The sequence below is a fragment of the Trichosurus vulpecula genome, chromosome 5 (genome assembly GCF_011100635.1).
Source record: "Trichosurus vulpecula isolate mTriVul1 chromosome 5, mTriVul1.pri, whole genome shotgun sequence".
NCBI classification, from domain to species: domain Eukaryota; kingdom Metazoa; phylum Chordata; class Mammalia; order Diprotodontia; family Phalangeridae; genus Trichosurus; species Trichosurus vulpecula.
In genome coordinates this window covers 273,780,610-273,804,266 of record NC_050577.1, presented here as the reverse complement: position 1 = coordinate 273,804,266, position 23,657 = coordinate 273,780,610, and the positions used below count along the sequence as shown (strand labels likewise).

The window sequence follows — 23,657 nt, the reverse complement described above, 5'->3', positions numbered from 1 at the left end:
TAATATTTTGATTTTTCATAAAGTCACTAGCTTCCACTTGCTCCAATCTAATTTTTAAGGTGGCATTTTCTTTAGTGGTCTTTTGGACCTCCTTTTCCATTTGGCTAATTCTGCCTTTCAAGGCATTCTTCTCCTCATTGGCTTTTTGGGGCTCTTTTGCTGTTTGAGTTAGTCTATTTTTTAAGGTGTTGTTTTCTTCAGTATTTTTTTTGGGTCTCCTTTAGCAAGTCATTAACTTGTTTTTCATGGTTTTCTTGCATCTCTCTCATTTCTCTTCCCAATTTTTCCTCTACTTCTCTTACTTGCTTTTCCAAATCCTTTTTGAGCTCAGACCAGTTCATATTTTTCTTGGAAGCTTTTGATGTAGGCTCTTTGACTTTGTTGACTTCTTCTGGCTATATGTTTTGATCTTCTTTGTCATCAAAAAAAGACTCTGGAGTCTGAGTCTGAGTCTGCGTCCTGTTTCACTGCCTGTTCATATTCCCAGCCAACTACTTGACCTTTGAGCTTTTTGTCAGGGTATGACTGCTTGTAGAGTAGAGAGTGCTTTGTCCCAAACTTTAGGGGCTGCACTGCTGTTTTTAGAGCTACTTCTACTTCACTGCCACCCCAGGCTCTGCCACAGCAGTGCTCCTCCTCCCCCAAGAACCACCAACCAGGATTGTCACCCGGATCCAAGCAGGGCAAAGCAAGCCCTGCACTCCTGCTCTGGTCTGCTGCTTGATTCCTCCCACTGTGTGAGCCATGGCTTCCTGAAGCAGCCAGGGACTCCTGAAGCAGCTGATGCTGGAGCTCTGGAAGCAGCCGTAGGAGCTTCCAGTTGCGTACCACCTCCACGACCCCCAGGGCTGGGGCTGGACCGCTTTCTAATCCAGTCTAGCAATTTTCCCACTAACCTGCTCCCTGGTCTTTGGCATTTGTGGGTTGAGAATTCTGGTAACTGCCACAGTGCAATGATTCATGGCCCTAAGCCCTGCTTGGGGCCAACTCCTGGTCTTGCCTGTCCTGGTGTGGCCCATGCTGGGCTGTTCTCCACTCACAGCCTGTGCGATAGACCCTTTCTAGCCTGTATCCAGGCTGTCCTGGGCTGAAGACCTGCTTCCCTCTGCTATTTTGTGGGTTCTGCCGCTCTAGAATTTGTTGAGAGCCATTTTTTACATGTGTTTGGATGGATTTGGGGGAAGAGCTTAAGCAAGTCCCTACTTTTTAGCTGCCATCTTAACTCCGCCCCTCTGTGTTTTTATCACATAAAAAGCCACTTCTCCTCTATCCTTTACTTCTGTACTTGATTTTTTTTTTTAACCAAAGTGCAGGACATGACGTTTTTTAAAATAAAACTTTATTGATATGTTGTGTTTTTACATCACCTACATTTCCTACTATATTCTGTCCTCTCCCTCCTCAAGAGCAATATGTTTGTTGTTATTGTTGTTTAGTTGTTCAGTCGTGTCTGACTCTTTGTGACCCCGTTTTGGGGTTTTTCTTCTCACCAAAGATATTGGAGTGGTTTATGATTGAGACAAACAGGATTAAGTGACTTGCCCAAGGTCACACAGCTAGTAAGCGTCTGAGGCCTCAGGTCTTCCCGACTCCAGGCCCAGTGCTCTATCCACTGTGACACCCAGCTGCCCCAGAGCAATATGTATCTTATAACAACGAATAGAAAAGAGGGGAAAAGCGGTTCAGCAAATCTAATCAACATATTGAAGAAGTTTCATCATATTTTCAGTGCTCCACACCCATAGTCTCCTGCCTCTGGAGAGAAGCAAAGGGCACCAGACTTGGTGATTGCAGTTTCAGTTTTCAGAATTGGTCTTTGTTCTTCCCATCTCCATTGTTGTAGTTAAGGCGCATATCATTCTCCTGGTTCTGCTCATTTTACTTCACACAAGTCTTCTCATGCTTCTCAGTAACTCATCCTAGTCATCGTTTTTTGTGGCACAGTGACATTCCATTCCATTCATGCCCCACAGTTTGTCTAGCCGTTTGCCAATGGATGAGCGTCTCCTTTGTCCTACTTTTAAAAAGTGCTTTTGGGAATGTTGTGATATAGAGGGAGCAATTTGACCTCTTGGGAATATATTTCTAGCCTGAGTCTCTGGTACATTTATTTTTAAAAATAAATTTTATTGATTTCCTTTGTTTTTATGTCGTGTTCATTTTCTGCTGTCCCTCTCCCCTTACACACATGCCGCTGAATCCCCCCTTAGCACACATTTAAAAACTGCTAAGCAGCAATAATTGACACAGTAACTACATCTAATCGCTTATTCAGTAGTCGGCCCATGTAGCTGGGCTGGGTGACCCTAACCAGGCAAGTCACTTAACTTCTGTTTGCCCCGGTTTCCCTAACTGTAAACTAGGAATAATAATGGCACCTGCCCCCCAGGGTTGTTGTGGGGATCAAGTGAGGTAATCCTTGTAAAGTGCTTAAAGGCACAGTGCCAGGCACGCTAGGCACGCTATAAAGGGCTCTTCCCTCCCTCCCCAAAAGCAGGTCTGTACTGACATTGCTATTAAATGTCACTTTCACCTCTTGAGAGCTCTTGGAATTCTGATTTGGTCATCTGTGTTGGCTTTCCGTCCTTCCCAGCTTTTTGTCCAGGGAGTATTTGGTAAACCTGCTGTCTATGTCTTTATCCAAGCTGTTGACACCCATGCATTATTTCTCATGCTGATTCTTTCTCCCTGAAATCTCTTCCATTTGCTCCTAGTTGCAGGTGTACTATCCCAAAGGACCCCAGCAATCACACGCTGCAGTACTGGAAGGACCACAACATTGTGGCAGCAGAAACCAGTTGGGCCAACCTGACCGTCACCGTAAGCTGAGGAGCAGCTGAGCTGCCAGCTGTCAAATATGCCAGCAGGGCAAGCTCTGGATTTAATTGAAAGAGAGGAAATAGGGTCACCCTCATTGGATCTCTTTCTTGGGGAAAAAAAACCTTATTAATTATTCATGATGTCTCCTCCCTTTTAAGACCAGGAGGACATGATCTTACAGCTCTTTTCAATGCGGAGGGGAGAATGTGAATCTCTCTGGGATTCTTTCCTTTTTGTAGGAATATTATTAGGGTAGTTATAGCAGCTTGCATAACTCAGCCATTTAAGGACTTCCTACTTCAGTTTTGCCATTTGGATGTATTTTGCTTAGGGAAGGAAAAGAATGGGAGGCAGAAGGCCCTTGTACCAGCCTGCTATCCTATATTTAGGGGAGAAATGGGTACTTTCTTTATTACCTGTTCCTTTGAAGTGTTCCAGTAAATAAAAGATAACAGGGATAGTTGATCCCTTATATTTCCAGTATTCTCTTTTTGTCTTGGCATATAGCTAATGAACTATAGCCTTGGTATAAGCCTCTAGAGAACTTTGCCAGTGATTTCAGCCTTACCTCTAGCTATTGGAAGATATTAGATTGCTTCGTAGTGAGATGTATTTTAGAGTCAGTACAAGGCATCCATCCACACACTGGCACTCCCCTCCATCCCACATCTTCTCATTAACCCTTGTTCCCCAGTGAGGCAGCAACTGCATGAGAAGGTGAAATACACGCCAACGGAAACTTATATTCCTCAGCAACAGTGAGGCAAAGATGGCCAGTGGAAAGAGGGATAGGTAGTAAATGATGATGTTGGCAAGCTGCAAATGGCGGCCCATCCTGTAAGCCATCAGAGGTGAGGATGCTATCTAGAATGATGAGACTGCACTTCAGGGGGATGGAGGTAGATGAGTGCATCCTAACTTCAGGGCTTGTTTTGTGGGCTATCTTGTATTGACCTTTAACCACTTGGGATGTTTGTTTCTTCAGGAGTGTCAGCAGATGCATGGAGAATTCACTGGATCTGCCTGCGGTCACCATGGACCTTATACACCTGATGTGCTCTTCTGGTCCTGTATTCTCTTTTTCACAACCTTCATCCTCTCCAGTACATTAAAGACATTTAAGACAAGCCACTATTTTCCAACCAGAGTAGGTTGCTGGTTTCTTAGATCATTCAAATTCACATTCAACCAGGATGTTCATTCCGGGCAAAAAATTAATTCCGCCTTATGTTCTAATGTCGAGTCAGTGGACGACAGCCTGTTCTCAGCCTCCATTCACCGCTCACCCCTTGTAGCTTGCTGATCACATTCTGGGGGTGGTAGCATACATGGGGGGAGGGGGAGAATGGGAGCAGATGTCCTATGCTACACAACAGCATTCTCTTCTAATGGTCTTCTATCTGTTCTGTGTCTTCAAAGAGTTTTAGTGAGGATGAATGAATTAATCTGTATACATGGTTTGGTTTAAAAGTAGGTTGGTGTTTTCTGTTGTCTGAAGAGAACTGTGCTCCTCTCCAGCTACGCATGCTTTGGCTCCATGGAGAAGTGATTTTGTCTATAGGTATAAAATAAGGAAATTTAACTAGATTTTTAAAAAAAGTTCCTTCCAGTTCTAAGGCCTATGAAATCCAATTGACATGCAGTACAAGCTAGCATAGAACTTGATGTTAAATTGAATGACCTAGAGTGCTCTAGAAGTTCAGAGGAGAGGGAAATCAGTGAGGAGTGTATTGGGCAGAGAAGGCTTCCTGGAGTGGTGGGGCTTTGGTTAGGCACTGAAGAATTTGGACAGGCTGGTTTTCCAGAAAGATTAAAGCTGCAATGTTCAGGGGTTCCCCTAGGAGTGGCTGAGTTTCAGAGCTGTTAGTCAGTGTATTTCATTGCAATAGAAGTTTGTGCTGTCTAGTGGAAAGAGCTCTGGGCTAGGAGCCAGAGGACCTGAGTTTGAATCCTGACTCTGCCACTTACTGGCAGGAAGACTTTGGGGAAGTTATTTAATCTTTTATGCCTCCATTTCCTCATCTGTAATAGGGGGCTACTTGCCCTCCTAAAGTTTTTGCGAGTAGAACGCTTTGTAATGGTGGCGAGTCAGAGTAGAGGGTTCTCCCCAATATGGCTGCATGAGCCGAAGCAGGCCAGCTCATATTTCTCACGGTTATTCCGTTAAGGTGGGAAACATAGCATCAAACCAAGGAGGAAAACTGACAGTAAATGCATTTTTCCAGTTTAGGTCCAAACAAAGAGATAGCCATAAGCCTCTCAGCTGAGTCTGGGGGTAATAGCCAGCATTTGTACAGCGCTTTAAGGTTCTAAAGAGCTTTACCAATCTCTCACTTGATCTTCACAACAAATCCTGGGAGGTAGGTGCTATTATTATCTCCATGTTACAGATGGGGAAACTGAGGCAGACAGAGGTTAAGTAAGCTCACAGCTAGTAAGTGTCTGAGGCTGGATTTGAACTCAGGTCTCCCTGCCTCCAGGCCCAGCTCACTATCCACTGCCTGGTCTAGGAAGAAATATACAATCCTTTTAGCAAGAACCCATAACAGCTAGCTATAGAATTCATTATAGCTTATAGTGAAATGTAAATACTGATCTGCAAGGATCGTGCGCAGGCCTCATTGCTGTTACTGAAACAACTCCTGGTTGTGTAATCTGAGCATCGTGTGTGTGTGTACCGTATTTACTGTGTGATATTTTCTTCTCATCCAGGCGTGTCTAGATAGCCACTGGGTGAACGACCTGATAAATAACTCCCTCTTTCCACACGCACAGGGGCCAATTTATCCGTGGCCTAACCTGTACAGAGCAAATCAAGTGGTCCGCAGGATCTAAGACTGAACCGAATCCCTGCCTCTCCAACATCCAACTGGATTCAGAAGCCAAAGCCCTCCCTTCACTGGCTTGGCCGGTATTTAAATGGTCTCCAGAGATGGGGGAGAGGAAGAATTGAAGTCAGGTTCATCATCAGACCATCGTCCGGCACCTTATCCCGTCCATACCTCAAAGTCCCTGGGTCGTGTGCATAAATCCTTATGTTTCACTATACTATAGAATACTGTTACAGCACTGATGTTTTATTCTGAGGATTTTGAAGCCCTTTCTAATGCTAATTTTTACAGTTTCTAAGTTTTTCATCATTTCTTCCTCCAGGTACGCTCCATGGTGAGTGACTTTGCAGTTTTCCTCACCATCTTCACAATGGTAATTCTTGATTTTTTAATTGGCGTGCCATCTCCAAAGCTACAAGTTCCAAGTGTGTTTAAGGTAAACAATTCACGTGATGTATGTTCAGCATTGTTTCAAAGAATGTGTTCCTAAGCTGGGCTCAAAGAGCCTTTCAAACAGCCTGGCCTAGGGTGAGTTCTGGAGCATCCCCCGCCCTACCCCCTGTGCCCCTCAGATAGAACAAAAGACATTTCCAAAGACATTTTGAAAAACATTTACTTTTAGGTCTGATGCTAAAGAACATTATAGTTTTCCTTTTAGTCTAAAGACAATGAAAACAGACATTTGTTTTATTGATGGAAAGGTTCTGGCAGTTGCAACAAAGATGTTTACTAGTACTTCTGTTTCTTTCATTTTGTGTATTTGGTGTTAGGGTTTTAAAATGAATTTACCAAAATGGATGTCCAATAATATAAAAATGTGGGGCAGTGGGAGCACTGGAACAGCTGTGGAGCCTGTGTTTCTATCAGTTAGCAGATATCCATCATACTGAGAGGTTTGGTATAAAGTAATGTAAGACAGAGTCTGGGCCACAAGAAGCTGACATTCTAGTTTGGGAGATACGCCATAACCTCATAAAAATATTCCATGTGCCAAACGCATAGCCCAGAAGACACTGAGTACCAGAGGAATCTAAGAAGGGAGATGGCTGTGGGCTGGAATGATGAGGGAGGTGCTCTATCAGCACATCTGCTATAGATGGAGAATTGGAATGCCCCCAGAACCCACTTGTTGCCCCCTCTGCCCCGATCCCTGACTCAAGCAGATGGCTGGGTGAGCAGGGGAAGAACCTCAACCGCCAGCCGTATCTCTGCCCCAGGCTCTATCAAGAGGGAGGTGGGGAGGGAGGATATGGCTGTGCCAGGTAAATCATGAGTTATTCTTAGGACAGTCATAAACATGATAAAAGAGTTAAGCATTACAGGAGCTACTGGCATGGGAAAGGAGGAAAAGAGGGTGTATTCTCTAACTCATAAATACGTACTGACAAGTGCGCCCATATACAGATGGCTCCTGTCTGTCCTGACTCCTCCAAAGATCCTGCTGCTATAGTCAGTGAAGAGAGACAGCTTTTGGAGGAATCATAGGTGCCCATGAAATTCAGGAGAAGCCTAGGTGAGCCAAGCCCAGAGGGCCAGTCTCCCAGCTAGGCCTGTCCTTCCTAGGAGGAAGACAGACTTCTCTGTGGTAAAATGCCTTTCCCTTAGCTACTTAAACTTCTGCACTCCACTTTGCCATGGAGACTAACATTCCACCAACTGAAAATGCACTTTGGTTAATAAGCATCCTCTTTGAAAAGTGTAAGTTCTTCTGGAAAATTATGGAGCTATCGTTCACTTACCCGTTAGGGTGCCATTGGATTGCTTTTAACCTAGCCGAAAGCAGGTGCGCTGAAGGAATGGGAGTTTGGGTTGATTGATCAGAGTGCGGTTAAAGGAGGAGGCCGCTATTTGCTGGAGATCCCAACTCCCAGCAGCATTTCCACTTGCCCCCGCCCCGGGAGTCCCACACGCTAGTCACTCTTTCCTTAAGATGCCGTCATAGCTCTGGTTGCCTTTGAGACAAAACATCTTTGTCCCCAATCATCTTACCTGGCTGGGATGCCAAATTCGTAGTTATCTAACGCCGCTGCCCATCTCTGGCAAGTGTCTAACTTGGCACTGATCGAAGTTTGTCAGCGGGTTGTTGTCGGACCACATTTGCAATTTAACTCCAGACACATAATCTATGAACTTTTCCGTGACAAAGCACTTCAAAGGCACGGATTCTGGCTTCTATATGGCACAGTGAGCCACACTGTCACTAAGTCTTATGCTGGAAAACACATTTGTTTTCTGGTGACCATCACTCTTAGTATCAGACTTCTCACAAGCCTAACCGGCTGGCGTCTACATGCAGGGCAAAACATCCATAACATATTAGCTCTAAGGTCATGGAGCCAGGATGAGGGATAAGGTAAGCTGCCTTCCCTCCCAGTGCTCAAAGGAAGCTGCCTGAACCAGTTCTGACATGATTGGCAGCTTGAGAGAGAAGACAAAAGAGGGACAGAGGGCAGGGAGAGAGACACTCCCTTTTAAAAGTCCAGTGAATTGGCTTTTCCTGCTGAGTGGCCAATAAAGGGACTGCCTTCTCATCTCAAAATGGAGTCATATCCACGGGGTCCATCATCCCCTAAAGCACTCTTCAGCCCTAAGTCACACAGGGCGGGAAGCAAGAGGGGCAGCTTTGCACATGCCCCCAGAGCCCCCAGTTACATTTCTAATACTGGAATGGTTTCACACTCTAGGGTACTTTGGTTCTTATTTTGTGTGTAGGTGTGTTATAGTAAAGGCTTAAAACCTTCAGTGGAGAATGTTCTCTCACAAGTAAGGAGTAAATGCCATGGGGTGTTTCAAACGTGACCGGGCCCCAGCTCTTACCTGGGATGTTCCTGGAGAGCTCCAGAGAGTATTCCTGAGTCTGCCAAAGAGCTGCCTGGAATCAGGCGATGGAAGGTTCGGAGTCAACTCTCTCTCTAAATGCCTTGGAACTGCAAGGGAAGGGAAGGGAAAAGGAAGGAAATGAGCATCTGTATAGCATCAGCCATGTCCTGGGCCCCGTGCTAGGCACTTCACAAGTATTATCTCATTCGGTCCTCACAACAGTCTTGGGAGGCTGGCGCTGTTGTTATCCTCATTTATTGATGAGGAAACTGAGGCAAACAGAAGTGAAGTGACTTGCCCAAGGTCACACAGCTAGCAAGTGTCTGAAGCTGGATTTGAACTCGGGTCTTCCTGACTCTAGGTCCAGTACTCTCCATTGCACCACCTATCATTCATTACCTGTAAGATTAATCGTGATTCAATAGGTTTGGTGCAATTGGACCAACCTTGGGAATGTAGCAACCCCAACAATGATTCGGTTCACTCCATCCAACTTCATGTGATACTTCTCCCCTAGACAGTAACGGTAGTCTGCAGAGTATACAAGGCCAGGTTACCTTTGCAGTTGATTGTACAGATGAACTGTATGGCACAGTTGACTGCTATAAATGTCATGGTATGTGTGCTAAAAGAGGGAATCTGAGAGCTGAGTAGTGGTCATTTACATTTAGCTTTGGAATATATGGTAATATTTTTTGGCAACAGATTTGTCTTCATAATTGTATTTTTACTTATGCTAATAATAAAATCTGGCTACATTCTGAGTACATAATCTTTAGAGGGGGAATGCCAAGGAGTTGAGAATATTCTGGATGGTACATTAAAGTCAGGTTAGAATTTAAAATTCCCTTTGGGAATTCACATTCTGTTCCCTGTGGACAATAACTTGTATATGGCTAGGAATTGACTCATTTAAGGGAACAAAAATAAGGGTTTGAGAAGTTAAAGCATTTGATACTTTTCAGGGGTCTCAGGCAATATTAAAGAGACTAAGTCTCAGAGAAAGTTTTGCACTATTTATTTCTGCTAATTTAAAATACAAAAATAAAGCCTTCCTTCTTTCTTTCTTTCTTTCTTTCTTTCTTTCTTTCTTTCTTTCTTTTTTAGCCAACGAGGGATGACCGGGGATGGATTATTAATCCCATTGGACCCAATCCCTGGTGGACTGTGATAGCTGCAATCATCCCAGCTCTCCTCTGCACCATCTTAATATTCATGGACCAGCAGATCACAGCCGTCATAATTAATAGGAAGGAACATAAGCTCAAGGTAATAGGAACTTTGGTCTATAGAGAATCTGTGGGAGTCTCCTCATGTGAATTTGGTGATTAATTTTAGTATGTGTGCATGCAGACCTCAGGCATTTTAGGGTACAGTAGATTGTAAGGCTCCATAAAATTATGGAGGAATTGCCAGTAATTGGAGGAATCACTAATCTATCCCAGCCTCACACATCTCTGGTTCATCAGTTGATGAATGGGGCCAACTTTAGGATCTGGTGTATGGGAAGTGTGTGTGTGCGTGTGCACGTGCACCCAAGTGTCATACCTGGCAAGATGAGGGAAAAGAATCTTGTCTGTATTGACACAAGTAACCCCTCAAAAGCCTGGAGAGAGAGGGGCAGATAGCTTGATGACACAGACACAGCCAAATGTGGTAGTTATTTAACATGGCTGACAATTGCCGCTCTAACTCATTGTGTTCTTTTAGTCTAGAACCCTTGTGTTCTACTGCGTCCAGCAGCATTAAAATTGGGTTTTCTATGCTGACTCTTAGTCAGAAGGACCCTGAGGAGACAGGGCTGACAAGGAACATACTAGGGTCCCTCCCTTTTCTTTTTTTCTTCTCTCTCCACACAACAGGGAATAGTTAGAGGGCGTGTTGTGGGAACAGATCTGGGACCTTCACCCCAAAGCTCTGAGTTAAGACTCTTCTGTTATGGGTGCCACATAGAACATGTGTCAGGGAGAACTCCTAGGGGAAAAAACTTCCTTCACCAAGACAAAGTGGCACCTTCTCGGTAACTAAAGGTCTTTGAGGATTGCCAAGAGCACTGGGAGGTGACGCCAATGACTTGCATGCAGTCTCACAGCCAGGAGGAGTCAGAGGTGAAACTTGAACCCAAGTTCTCTCTATTCAAGCAAGAGCCGTGTTGCGCCTTCTACCCTGTGTGCCAAAGGCACAATTCCTGACATTCGTTCCTGGCTCAGCTGTTGGTATTAGTTGTCCTGCCTAATGCATCTGTCCTCTGGAAACACAAAGGCCAAAGTGAGATGCCAGAGGGTGGGCGTGTGTGGGCGAAAGGCTTCGACAGTCCGGAATTGGAGTCAGGAGGTCCGACCTCATGTCCTGTGGTGATAGAAACACAGGAAAGGATTGGAGCTGGGATGGCCCCTGGAAGGCCTGTCTGATGCCGTGATCATTTCTAGTGTAAAGTCTTTATTTTACAGACGAGGAAATCAAGGCTCAGGGCAGTTCTGTGACTTGGCCAGTCAGATGTGCAGGAAGTAGCAGATTTGAACTCAGGTCCAGCTATGATTTGGATCCTTCCAGATCTGTTGCAGGCTAGAAAAGGGAACTGTCAAGGCTGCCCTGCTCTGGGAACCTCGGACCCAGGCTTTCTTCCTGTCAGGCCCCATTTAAACTTGGATCTTGCACCCTGATCCTACTGCTGCTGTCATGAGAATGGCTCTAAGGTTGTATAATGTCATTGCAGTGATTAAAATGCTGCTTCTGCTAACTGCAGATTCTGTTTTCTCACAGAAAGGATGTGGATACCACCTCGACTTGCTGATGGTGGCTGTGATGCTAGGAGTGTGCTCCATCATGGGCTTGCCCTGGTTTGTGGCAGCCACTGTTCTCTCCATTACTCACGTCAATAGCCTCAAGCTGGAGTCTGAGTGCTCTGCTCCAGGGGAACAGCCCAAATTCCTGGGGATCAGAGAGCAGAGAGTCACAGGGCTCATGATCTTTGTGCTGATGGGCTGCTCAGTCTTCATGACAGCCATGTTAAAGGTAACCAGAGAAAGTCTGTCCTACTTGTAGGGACAGGGTGACATTTACCTTTTTATTGCCTGGACCAGGACCGGTCTGGCACTGGCCCAAAGTACTTCCTCCTTTCCCTTGCCCCAGGACCTTCCTAAACCCAGCTCCTTCCTCTTTACTTCCTATTTCCGTTCAGTGTTTTTATCAATGACTTGGATTAAGGCCTAGGTGACTGTCTATCACGTTTTCAGATGGCATGAAGCTGGGAAGGATAGCTAATATATGAGATGACAAAGTCAGGATCCAAAAAAGATTTCAGTAGGCTAGAATGAAAGGCTGAATCTAATATAAAGTGAAATATAATAGGGATAAATGTAATATTCTAAACTTGAGTTAAAAAGTAAAAAAACAAGAACAAAATCAAGGTGCCTAAGTGTAGGATGGGGAGAGATACATTTAGGTAGCAATTCGTGGGGAAATGGCCTGGGAGTTTAGTGGAGCACAAAGCTCCACATGAGTCAACATGGCAAACAGCAAAACTTAGGGGATTTTTGTTGGCCTGATGAACAAGCCAGTCAGAGGCTGTTAGAATTGAGAGGTATAATAAGTGCCCACACGAGAAAAACTTAAGGTTGTAGAAGGAAATGAGGCTTCTTGCAGTGCATTCACTGAAATATGAATCATTGAGAAGCCCCAGAGGTAGGTAGTCTTATCGGCCATACATCACCCCACACCATAAACTTCTGAATGCAGCAGAGGGCTGGGCAGATCACACTAACTGAGAATGAATGCCTCATGGGCATTCTGGACCAACATCCCAGATGCTCAGTGACTCCAAGACTCCCTCTTAGAAGAAAGGTTTCTATGCTCCTCAAGGACTAGGTGGAAAAGGTATTGACTGAGCTGTGAGGCTTAGAGCCGCAGAATGGAGGAATACAGTAACACCCATAATCCTGGACTGAGGACTCTGTCACCGTTTCAAGGTGAAATCCTCCCTAGCTGGCCTTCTACAAGAAGCTACCAAAAATGGGAGGCAGTAACATGGCTGATTATTGCATGGCATCATATGTGTAATTGATATCATGTTGCTTGCCTTTTTAAGGAATGGAGGAGGGGCAGAAGGGAGGGAGAGAATTTGGAATTCAAAATTTTGAAAAATGAATGTTAATTTTTTAAAATATAATTGGGAAATATTTCATGAAATAAATAAAAATATATGAAAAGAAAACAAAAGAAAAATGTGGCTGGAAAAAACCACCTCCTGTACATGAAGACAGCAAGTATTCTACTTTGGTGGGATAGCAGTGTTATATGAAGGAATCCCAAATAAAGCTTGGCCTTTTTTTTAAAAAAAAAAAGGGAGGCAGTGGGATAGGAGTAGCTGTCCATGCCCTCCATGTGTCTGGTGGTAAGATCTGAGTGAAGCTAGCTCCAGTGACACAGATATACAAGTATACAAACTGACCCCAAGCCATGCAATAAACATCTGTTACACAGAAGGTAAAGAGAATCAGAACAGAATTTGAACGTTTTGAGCCAATTCGCAGGCCAATAACACAACTGCCTTCTTCCATAGTGATCTTACGCTTGGAGTTATGATGCTCTGAAAGAGAGATCTGAGAATCCCATTGTGTGTTGCCCTGGTCAGACCTGAGCTCTTATCTTGAGTTCTGGGAGCCATGTTTTAGGAAGGACGTTGAAGAAGGTGACCAGGATGGTGAGGGGAGTGGCATCCATGCTTCATGAGGATTCACTGGAGGAACTGGGGGTGGTTAGCTTGCAAAAGAGAAGACTCCAAGAGTTGTCACATGGAAGAGAAATTAGGTTTGTTCACTCTGGCCCCAGAGGGCAGAAGGAGAATCAGTAGGATATGACAAATAATTGTCTGTGGGGAGCAATATAGAGGGAGGACATTGAGGTGTGACATTGAGGGAAGCCTTGAACCTAGTTCACTAGGAAGATGAAAATGTTATTAACAGAAATAGTGAAATTGGGACCAGCTAACCTAGACATTCTGTTAGTTTTAAAATGGTAATACTGACATTGTTATAAAATATTAGGTTTAATTATATGCCTTTCTCTACTTTTGTCTCTAGTTCATTCCAATGCCAGTACTTTATGGAGTTTTCCTTTACATGGGAGTTTCTTCACTTAGAGGAATCCAGGTATTGGAATTCACTTTGCATTTTGTTCCAAGGAGATTATTTGTTCATTGTCTGCTCAGTTCTCCTAGTCTAGTAGGGCACACACCCTCCTCCTACATTCTTTTTTTTTCAATCTGGGCTCATATTTGGTACCAGGAAGAAATCCTCAACAAAGGGCAAGCCTGTTTTTGAAAAGTTGTTTCTTGGTGTGGTGAGCTTGTGGCATCAGATATTTCATGAAAACAGGGAAGAGCCAAGTAGAACAATATAAGAATTGAGGTACACAGGCTGCCAGGGTGTCCTGATCCTTCCTGTAGAATGGACCTGCCTCCCTACATAGCTCAAGGCCTACCCTGGCTGGTCTCCCAAGGGGCCCCTGACCCAGGAAGACCTGGCTAAATCTCTTTGTTCTACTGTAGACTTAGGTCCCTGGGACTGGCTGAGAGTCAAACAGACTTTTTCTGCAAAGACAGAAATGAAACACCTTTTGCCTTAATGCCAGATTGTCAGGGTGAGAGAATCCAGGGGACTTTAGGATGCAGTGTACTGGGGAAGAGATTAGGGTGCTGTTATAGGTGTGTGGATGGTACTCTATGCCCCCCATGCCAGACCATGGCTTATATGCCTTCATTACCAATCAGCCACAGGGGCAGAGGCAAGAAGTGGCCCAGAGGGAGGAGGCCCCAGGCTCAGAATGGATGATTTAAGTGTAAACTGGTGCCAGTGGATACAGCTCTGTAAAATGAGAGCTCCAAAGAGCCTTGCCTGTTGTTTTGGCCATTGGTTTCTCTTTGCTTTGATAGAACATGGGTTGGACCAAGCTCTGACATAAATTACTATCAGCTTAAATACTTGCTATCTGTGTGACCTTAGGCAGTTTTTTAAAACATTGGTTCCAATCTTGTCATTTAACTTGTCTTTCTTTTTCTTTAATGTATCACAATCATTTGTTCTTTTTATGAGAAATGATCTACAAAGTGTGTTCTAAAGTGAAATCCTCAGAGGAGAAAAATGTCATTTGGTTTCCAGTGACAGATAGAAAGATGTTACCACTTGGTGTCTAAAGTTCCCTTAATATTGGTTTGGGGAATGGTTGTCTTTCAGTTTTTTGATCGCCTGAAGCTCTTTGGGATGCCAGCAAAGCACCAGCCTGACTTCATCTACCTGCGCCACGTCCCTCTGCGTAAAGTACACCTCTTCACCCTCATCCAGCTGACTTGTCTTGTCTTGCTGTGGGCTATTAAGGCATCCCCGGCCGCAATCATCTTTCCGATGATGGTAACTTTTTTCCTTTCCTTTACAGCAGTGACAGCATTGTCTGATTTCAGACTTGGGGGGTGGGTGGGGCTTGCTTTAACTTGTTTTAGTTGCCTAGTAAGGTTACCTAAGCTTTTCAGTGGATCTGGAGGGAAGAGAAAAATGTTTGTAATATGCACGTCGATGCAAAAAACTTTAGCTTCGATTATCTAAGATCAAATAAAATAAGTTGTTGCAATCAGCAGTGATTGAAATGCTTAAAGGGAACAGCAGATTCTTAAAGCCATTAGGAAGAGAGGACAGGGTAGAGCAGTGATGGTGACTGAGGTGACACCCTCCTCTGTCCCTCTTTCTGAAAAAGTGATAAAGGTTTGGGAAAGGAGATTGGAAAAGTTGTAGTTTCACAAAAGGAGCTTTGGGACAGTGGGGGAGGGTTGGAATGGGAAGCAGGCTTCTTTAGTGAGTATTGGGGGGTGTTTTTTGGTCATTTTCTTCACTTCCCTCTCCTAGACCTGGTCTTGGAGGAGTTGGTCTGTCTTTTTTAGAAGCGCTGAGAACTATCTGAGTGTCTTGAAGGCTATTGAAATGAGGCGTCTGGAGATAAAAATTTAGCATTTAGTTTGCTTGGTTTGAATATTTTTCATTCTTAAGATAAGGGGATAGAGTGCTGGGCGGAGCCAGAAAGAACTGAGTTCAAATCCTGCCTCTGACTCTTATTAGCTTTGTGTCCCTGGGCAAGTCACCAAACTTCTTTATTGTAAGTTTCCTCTTCTGCATAATGGGGAGTTGGATTGGATGGACCCCTGAGTTCTATTTATGATCCTCTCCCCCTGCACTCATATTGAGGAAACATATTCACCGTATGACCTTAGCCAAGCCATTTACTTGCCTGGGCCTCAGTTTCCTCATCCATAAATTGAAAGAGTTAGCTTTGATGTCATTTAAAGTCCCTTTCCACTTGAAAATGTAACGAGCCATTCAGTAAGTTTCTTCCCTGCCCTTCCCCCAGCCAAGAGTAGCATTTTGCATTTTCACTGGCTTTTTTCCTTCTTTCCTGGTTTCTCTTCCTTTCCATTCCCTTTGAGCTTCTAGATCTGGGCTTTGTGACTTTTCCAGGGTGCTATTTTGAGTCACAAAATTGCCAGTGACTTACATTTGGTCTCATGTGAGATGGTGGAGGGTCTGGGTAAAGAACTAGTCATTGCCTTGAGAAAGGCTGCTGATCTTGAACGGCATGGCCAGGTGGTCAGTGAACTTGGAGAGAAGCTAGGTTCTGTTTCCTTAAACTGGAAACACTGATGGCCTGTGTTTAGTCAGGTCCGGCCACCAGAGCTTAAAGCTACCATGAAACAGGTACCTCTCCAGCCATATCTAGTTCCCCCATTCTTGTTATGATACCTATGGGAATAAGTTTGAGCAGAATCTGGTCATTCTAATCTTGCTGTATACCCTTACTCACATGGGTCCCATCTCTCCATTCTCATGTATCACATTTCTCTATTAAGGACATCCATTTTAGCGGACCCTGTAAAACAAGTTTTGCTTTTTAATTCTGCTGGAAAGTCTTAACTCCTTTAATGAATATCCCTTTTCTTTCATAGGTTTTGGCCTTGGTCTTTGTCCGGAAAGTCATGGATCTCTGTTTCTCTAAGCGAGAACTGAGTTGGCTAGATGATCTCATGCCTGAAAGCAAGAAGAAGAAGCTAGATGATGCAAAAAAAAAGGCCAAGGAAGAAGAGGTCATAATCATTCTGTCAACAGCAATTCCCAAATGCAAAAAGGACCATATGAGAAGTCCTCACTTCCAGAATCCCAGAGCTAGCCTAGGAAGACCAGCTCCCAAGATGTTATTTGCTAAGATTGGATTGAGGACTTTTGTCCCTCCCTGTCCTTCATTTAGACTTCTGTAATCAAATCTGAAAAAATAATACATCATCATCTTATAATATATTAAATATCTGATTGCACAGGGTTATGACTGAATAGACCCAGTCCCTATGATTCAGATTCTTATAGTCTGAGGCAGATAGCAATAATCTAGCATGGAAAATAAATACTAAATCATAAAATTAGTGATTTAGTTTTTATATCAGATACAGATGAAAGATAAACACAATCCATATGAATGGCCAGTGGCATAGAAAAGAACCTGGCCTATTCCCTTAAGGGGCTCACAAAGGGAATAGACTAGGCAGATAAGCATATAATTAGTAGAAACACAAAATTATGATTTTATAAAAGGACAAGAAGGTTTTCCCATGAGATGTGTGCAACATGGACTTCGTTGGTTGGGGAATGGCCATGGAATGCCATGCTTTTGGGGAACTGCTGGGTCTGAGATAGTAATCAATACCCCCTTTTCCCCCAGGAGGAGGAGAAAATGTTAGAAATGGGGCCAGACAAATTTCCCTTGGAGAGCAGGAAGTTGCTGAGCAGTCCTGGAAAGAGTAACAATTTCAGGTAAGATTATTTTAAAGCCTAAAGAATTGGAGATGTTGGGGGCATTCCAGTCCCAGTTTTGTCATTGAGGCCTCTCTGTCTGCTCATCTAAGGATTCAACTACCCTTTACTCAAAATGTTCTTTCCTTTCTTGGTATGCAAATATCCACACTCAGGACAGTCGGAACTTTTGAAAGTGGGAATAGAGAACTTGGAACTTAGCCAAGGCTGGTCTGTGGTCTTGGTCCCTGGGATAAATGTGCAGAGAGAGCCTGGATAACTGAAGTGTTCAGAGAATCCTGCACCCCGTGTTCAGCCATTAGTTTCAGCTTTCAGGAGTTTCACCAGGCCTTTTCCCCTCAGCTACTAATAGGAAGTCCGACTTACCCATGTTTTAGTTACGGAGATCTTATTTCTCATTCTATTTGAATTCCTCACAAGCAGATACATTTCCAGGAGCAGGAGGGAGAAGGAAGAGAAACAGTGGAGACTTTAAGGGGACATGATAGCTACCTTCAGATATTTAGGGCTGTCATCAGGAAGAAAGATTAGATTTACTTGGTGCGACTCCATAGAGCAGAAAAGTGGGCATGGCCATTACAGGGTAAACTTGGGACCAAAATCAGCATATTAGCCCAGAATCTAGAAGAATTTTCTAACAATTTGAACTAATTATGGAGCAGGCCAGTGGATGACTTCCTGGTCATACAAAGTGTTCAATTAGTGGACGACCCCTGATTGGGGCTGTTGTAAAGGGGATTTCTGCATTAGGCAAGAAGTTGAATGAGGGTGATGGCCATTCAGGAGAGGATGGGAGGGAAGAACTCTCTGACAGCAGCTTTTTCATGTTGGACCACAGGGATGGGGGGGAGGGGGACATTGTATAAGGTTTTTCCTTTGAACAGTGAGCAGGTCAGTCAATCCTCTGGCCTAGGGATCTTCTATATCACTCCATTAATGGAGTGGCAGGCTTGGGATGGCTGTTCTGTTGGGACTTCTCCATGGGTTAGGCTTATAACATACTGCCCACCCCCATCTTGGCAAGGAAGTGGCAGATTCATAACCCTCTTTTCTTCAGTATCTTAGAAAACCTGTGGTTTTGTCATTATGGATACTTTCTCTACTGGTGCAGTCACAGATCCTCCACATCTTAGTAGAACTTTTTGGCCAACCATCTAGGCATCAGCCTCTTCAAACTCAGCTAGATTGGTCTTTGGCAAAGAGATACCCAGTCCATGTCTGTATGCAGAAGTGAAGACTTTGATTCATTTTGGTAGGACTTGCCCATCTGCTGGTGTATAGCCTTTGAAGACCCAGGTCACCTCTGTGTAGCAATGTGTTGGTAAATGTTGTTAAATGTTTAACAACCAGCTTTCCAGGGAGGAAAATGTATGCAAGACAAACTTTTAAGTTTGATTTGTTTTATTAAGATTTTCTCCATTACTTTCTTACATCTAGACAATAAACAAAATGATAACTCAAGTTTGTTTTGTAGCATTTGCCAATTTCTGAGGTATACATGTTCACTCAATGAAAACTTAACAATTGGCTCACACAACTGGCTCCAGCAACACCCCTGCCTCCATGTCACAATGAGGCATTAGTTGAGGATGATCTTTCCTGGGTATACTGTGGAAAGAATTCTCACTCACGTATGAGTTGGACTATACTTCTGAGGTTCCTTAAAGATCTAAGATTTTTTGATTCTATGGCTGGGCTTTTAAGAGTTGACTAGGATTTGATGAAATATTAGAGAAGCATGAGAAATTCAATTCAGCGCCTAGTAGGCACTGTGCTTTCTCTCGAAGAAACAAAAATTGGGTAGTCCCCTGCCGTCAAGGAACTTACCTATCTACTCTAAGTTTTGTGAGACTTTGATGGAGTCCCCCAGGATTTGCAGCCTTCACTGGGTAAGTGGGAATACCTCAGTTTCAATTGGCTGCCCAAGGGAAGATGGAGCATCATCCTAGAAGCTCTCTTTAGCCACCTGCCTTTGTGGGAATGTGTCTGACTTGTTAGAGGGAGCCAAGGTCCTCTAGATCTCTCTTAACTCCTGAGAACTGAAGCAGCATGAGGGTAGAGTGACCTCCCAGCTCAACCCTCAAGACCATATTCCACAGTCTCCTTCTGATGCTGCCTAAGACCCCATCCAGTAACAGAGAACTTCTTACTCCTCCAATGAAATAAACTTCCAGATGCTTGGTGGTGAACGAGGGAATGATATTAGCAAAATACATTCAGGGAAGAAAATGTGCTATCTGAGTATAAAATGTTACTTCCTTATCAGGCCTCCAGACTTTTCAGAAAGATGCTAGTCTTTTCCCCTATGAGGGTTTTGCCACAGACAGATAATAATTGCTTTTTTGTGGACGAAGTAATCATTGTCCTAACTCTTGATTTCAGATGTGACCCTTCTGAGATTAATATTTCTGATGAAATGCCTAAAACTACTGTCTGGAAAGCTCTTAGCATGAACACAGGAAGTGCCAAGGAAAAGAGGTAATGAGAACTGAATTCGTTCACTTATTCCTGACCTGGCTTATCTTGTTTTAATTGCAGTCATATCAGAGTTAAAATACTGCTTTGCTTTGGAGAACAAAGTCTTAGCTGATGGTACCTCCCAGGGCCGCCCACAGTACCAGAGCGCTAGATGTCTTTACAGACAGATTCATTTCTGGACTTCCGATTCACACGTTCCCTAATTCTATATTAATTTATTTTGAGATTCAAGGCCGTTTTGCCCACTGGGATTTTGATAACTCTTTGTCTGGTTTTCATTTCAAAAATCTGTTTGTCACTCTGTCGCAATGCTGCGATTACAGAATCTGCTTAACGGCTTGAAACAGTGGCTGTTTGGGGTAGTACAGCTATAATTTTTGATTTAATTTATGCTTAGTAAAGAGATTGTCTACAAATATGGCTAATGGAGAATTTTCAAGTCTTAGATTTTTAGTCTTTTCCTACTATGGAAACCAAATTCTGTACATTTCATTTGTAGTTATCATGGCTCAGTGTTAACCAGGTCAGCGAAGAAAACCAGAGGGCTCAAGGAATGACTTTTTCATATGAAGACTAGGTCTTTACACTTAGATTTGTGGGATAATTCAGTCCAAAGCCACTTTAAAAAAAATTCAGGTAATTGAAGTCAAAGTAGTTTGGGGACTTTATTATCTGGTTAGTTGGCATGTGTAGATTTAAGTCTCTAACATTCTGGGAGTCATATTGGGTGCCATTTATATAACGCTTTATAATCAGCAAAGCACTTTCACATTGGAGTCAAAGGACCTGAGTTCAAATACTAGCTCTGCTACTTACTACTTGTGTGTTCTTGGGTAAATCGAAACGATTAAGACCTTCCAGTTTCCTCATCTGTTTACATGGCTCATTTCCCCAGTAGAATGTAAGCTCCTTGAAGGAAAAAATGTTTTTCATTTTGTCTTGTCTCCTAGTGCCTCAGGGAGGTGCTTAATCAAATGCTTGTGAAGGAGTGATGGGATGTAAACCAAGGCATTGGGCCTGATGATCTCCGAGGCGGTTTCCGTCTCAGACAATGATCCTATGGTCACACTCGATTTGATTCTCACCCCAATCCTGTGAGATAAATAGTGCAAATATTGTCATTCCCCGTTTACAGATGAAGAAGTGGAGGTTCAGGTCAAGTGATTCACCCAAGATCATATAGACTGAAGTTTAGAACTAGAACTTGACCCTGGGATTTCTTATTCCAAGTTCAGTGCTCTTCACATGGTACCACCCTGGCTCTCTAATGGAAATAGTCTGGGAATAGTCAGATGACCTGGGTTCTAATCCCATCTTTGCCCCCGAGTATCTATGTAGTTTTGGACAAATTGCTTAGCTTCTCCACATCTCAGTAAAATAAGGATAAAAATCCCTTGCCTATCAAATAGCATTGTTCTGAAGATAAAGTGTGAAAAGTCCAAAGATCTATGATGATTCTTTCACTGAATGGGTTAAAATGAATGTGAGTGAAATGTAGAATTTGGTTTCCTTCAGAGGAAAATCCAGACAGCTGTTGAACTGTTTAATGCACACAGTTATTTTTAGCCAGGAACTAGTCTCCTTGTAAAATGAACTTAAAATATAGCAGGATACAAACTGTTGGTGACATCTTTAAAGTATTGTGTTAAAAGCAGGAATGAATCATGTGTTCCCCTTTTTTGGCTAATGGTTATACTTTTATTCAGTCTTTTCAACTAAGAGTCTTTGCTGGAATGGAAGAGATGACCTGGGAGGTATCTCAGGGAAGTGCCAGGAGACAAAGAAGGGAGCAAGTTTCTTAGAAATGAAGAAAGACTCATCCTGGCTACTTCTTCATTCAGATAACTGGATTCATATTAAAGCCACAAAGAAGTGTTCAGTTATTTCCAGTGCGCTTTAGAGGGCATTCAGCCATCCTCATACCAGCAGCCAGTCCCCAAGTATAAGCTTGGAAGGAAACAGAAGAAAGCCTCTTGGTGATCTCTGTCCTCTCCCTCTTCCTCCTCCCGCACCAACCTCAGAGCAGTTGCCACCGCTTACCGTCAAACATTCCATTTTTGGACACTTCTGAAATTCTTTCCCTGCTGCCCAGTTGAACATCATGAATCTTCTCCTTGGCTACTGAAGAGTCCCATCAGCCAGTCCTCCTTGGGGCCAGAAGAGGATGGGAGGGAAGAGCCCTCTGATGGCAACCTCTTCTTCCATGCTGGACCACAAAGACGGGGAGAGTAAAAACGATGGGGGTGGGACATTGTATGAGGTTTCCTCTGTGGACAGTGAGCAGGTCAACTTTCTGGCCTAGGGAACTTTTAATAGAGTGGCAGGCTTGGGATGGCTTCTCTAGTGGGACTTCTCCAGGGCTTCTGACATACTGCCCACCATGATGGTGGGTGAGGAAGTGGCAGATTCATAGCTCCATAGCCACACCGGCACATGTTGTTGATGATCTTGGAAAGTAAAAATTTGCAAAGGGGAATTATAATAGAGAAGAGAAGGCTGAGGGGGAAGATGATAACTGTCTTCATTATTATAAAGGGAGATTATTTAAATGATGATGAGCAGCTTTTCCTAGTTTCCATTGAGGACAGAATGAGAGAAAGAGAGGGATTAAAGTAGAGCAGAAGAGACTTGGGTTCAAATCAGGACATACTTACAAGACATAAGATTTGATATAGTATCTCTTTTTTTGGTAGATTTATAAGAGAAGAGTAGGTCGTTATCTTGGGGAAAGCTCTTTGTAAACCTTAAAGCATAATCCTTCCCATAGATAGGGAGAAGTGATCTCTCAAGGTTCCTCCAAGTTTGGGGGGTCTACAAAAATAATTTTACTACCATGTTATGGAAACTTCAGTGTCTTGCTGCTCTCCATTAATTACTGCTTCATGTGAGCACATTCTGGTGCCACCTCTGGAGAGGTTCAATGTTTGTGTAAGTCACCCTAGCTGCCTTAGTAGCAAACAACTGTAGGCAATGGACAGAAAATACCTTCAGTCACGTAGTTTAGGCATCATCTTGAATTCCCACTAGTTTACCAAAATTCAGGCTTTCACATCTCAGATACAAAAACATAATTGGAAACAAAGCTGAAAGTGGTGAGAGGAATTTTAATATTTAATTTAAGATCAATATTTATAGTCTGCTCTTTCCTTTATGTTTAAAAGCAACATCAATTGTTTTTACTCTAATGCTTTTGGAATTGGTCATCAGTTGCTCACAGAATGTATTGGAGTAAATGAAAATCACATCAACAGTCTATAGAGAATTTGGTTGTATTATACACAGGGTGTTCTAGAACCGGTAGGCTTTGTATGGTGGTGGTGGAGGGTGGATGGGGAGTGGGTGCCTTTAATGGTACAGAAGAGGCCAAGCAGGCTACCCCTGGCCACCGTGGCTTTCTCAGGTGAAGCAGGTTGCTGCTTTCCCCCACACATCTGACTTTCCCTTCAGCTCTCATTCTGCTTTCCATAAGCATCTCCTTTCCTTCTGCCACACCCCCTTTCACCTTCTCCATGGACAAAAGGACAATACCCTTGACCAAAGCATCTTCTTAAAAATAAACAAAAGGGAGGAAATGCCATATCTCTCAACAGCTGCCTGGCTCAGATAATTGAGTCCAACGACCAGGCACCTGGCTTGCTAGTCAAGTTCAAGTAACTTCAGCTCATTCAGAAGCTGCTTTAAAAATCTGTCTTACACTAATATTCACTAGCTAATTGCTCTGATAAGTGGTCTTTCCCAAAGAAGCAGTCTGAGTCGACTCAGAGATTTTTACACATTGAATGCTAAAGCAAATGCTTCACCCAAATTTAAAAAAAGTTTCAGAGTCCAGAGGCCCCCAAAGGTATTGCTTTAAAATATATGT

At 43.4% G+C, this 23,657-nt stretch overlaps 1 protein-coding gene across 1 annotated transcript in view; it reads left to right on the top strand.

Moving 5' to 3' along the window:
* The window catches only part of SLC4A8 (solute carrier family 4 member 8), a 70,576-nt gene extending 48,861 nt beyond the window's left edge, over positions 1 to 21,715 (top strand). The window contains exons 14-24 of the mRNA XM_036759718.1: positions 2,715 to 2,820; positions 3,806 to 3,967; positions 5,974 to 6,087; positions 9,579 to 9,740; positions 11,235 to 11,486; positions 13,553 to 13,621; positions 14,705 to 14,878; positions 16,459 to 16,596; positions 17,226 to 17,317; positions 19,700 to 19,795; positions 21,502 to 21,715. Of these exons, the coding sequence (XP_036615613.1) occupies positions 2,715 to 2,820; positions 3,806 to 3,967; positions 5,974 to 6,087; positions 9,579 to 9,740; positions 11,235 to 11,486; positions 13,553 to 13,621; positions 14,705 to 14,878; positions 16,459 to 16,596; positions 17,226 to 17,317; positions 19,700 to 19,795; positions 21,502 to 21,514 (1,378 nt within the window). The 3' untranslated portion in view covers positions 21,515 to 21,715. The remainder of the gene's footprint in view (positions 1 to 2,714; positions 2,821 to 3,805; positions 3,968 to 5,973; positions 6,088 to 9,578; positions 9,741 to 11,234; positions 11,487 to 13,552; positions 13,622 to 14,704; positions 14,879 to 16,458; positions 16,597 to 17,225; positions 17,318 to 19,699; positions 19,796 to 21,501) is intronic.
* The last annotated feature ends 1,942 nt before the right edge of the window (positions 21,716 to 23,657 follow it).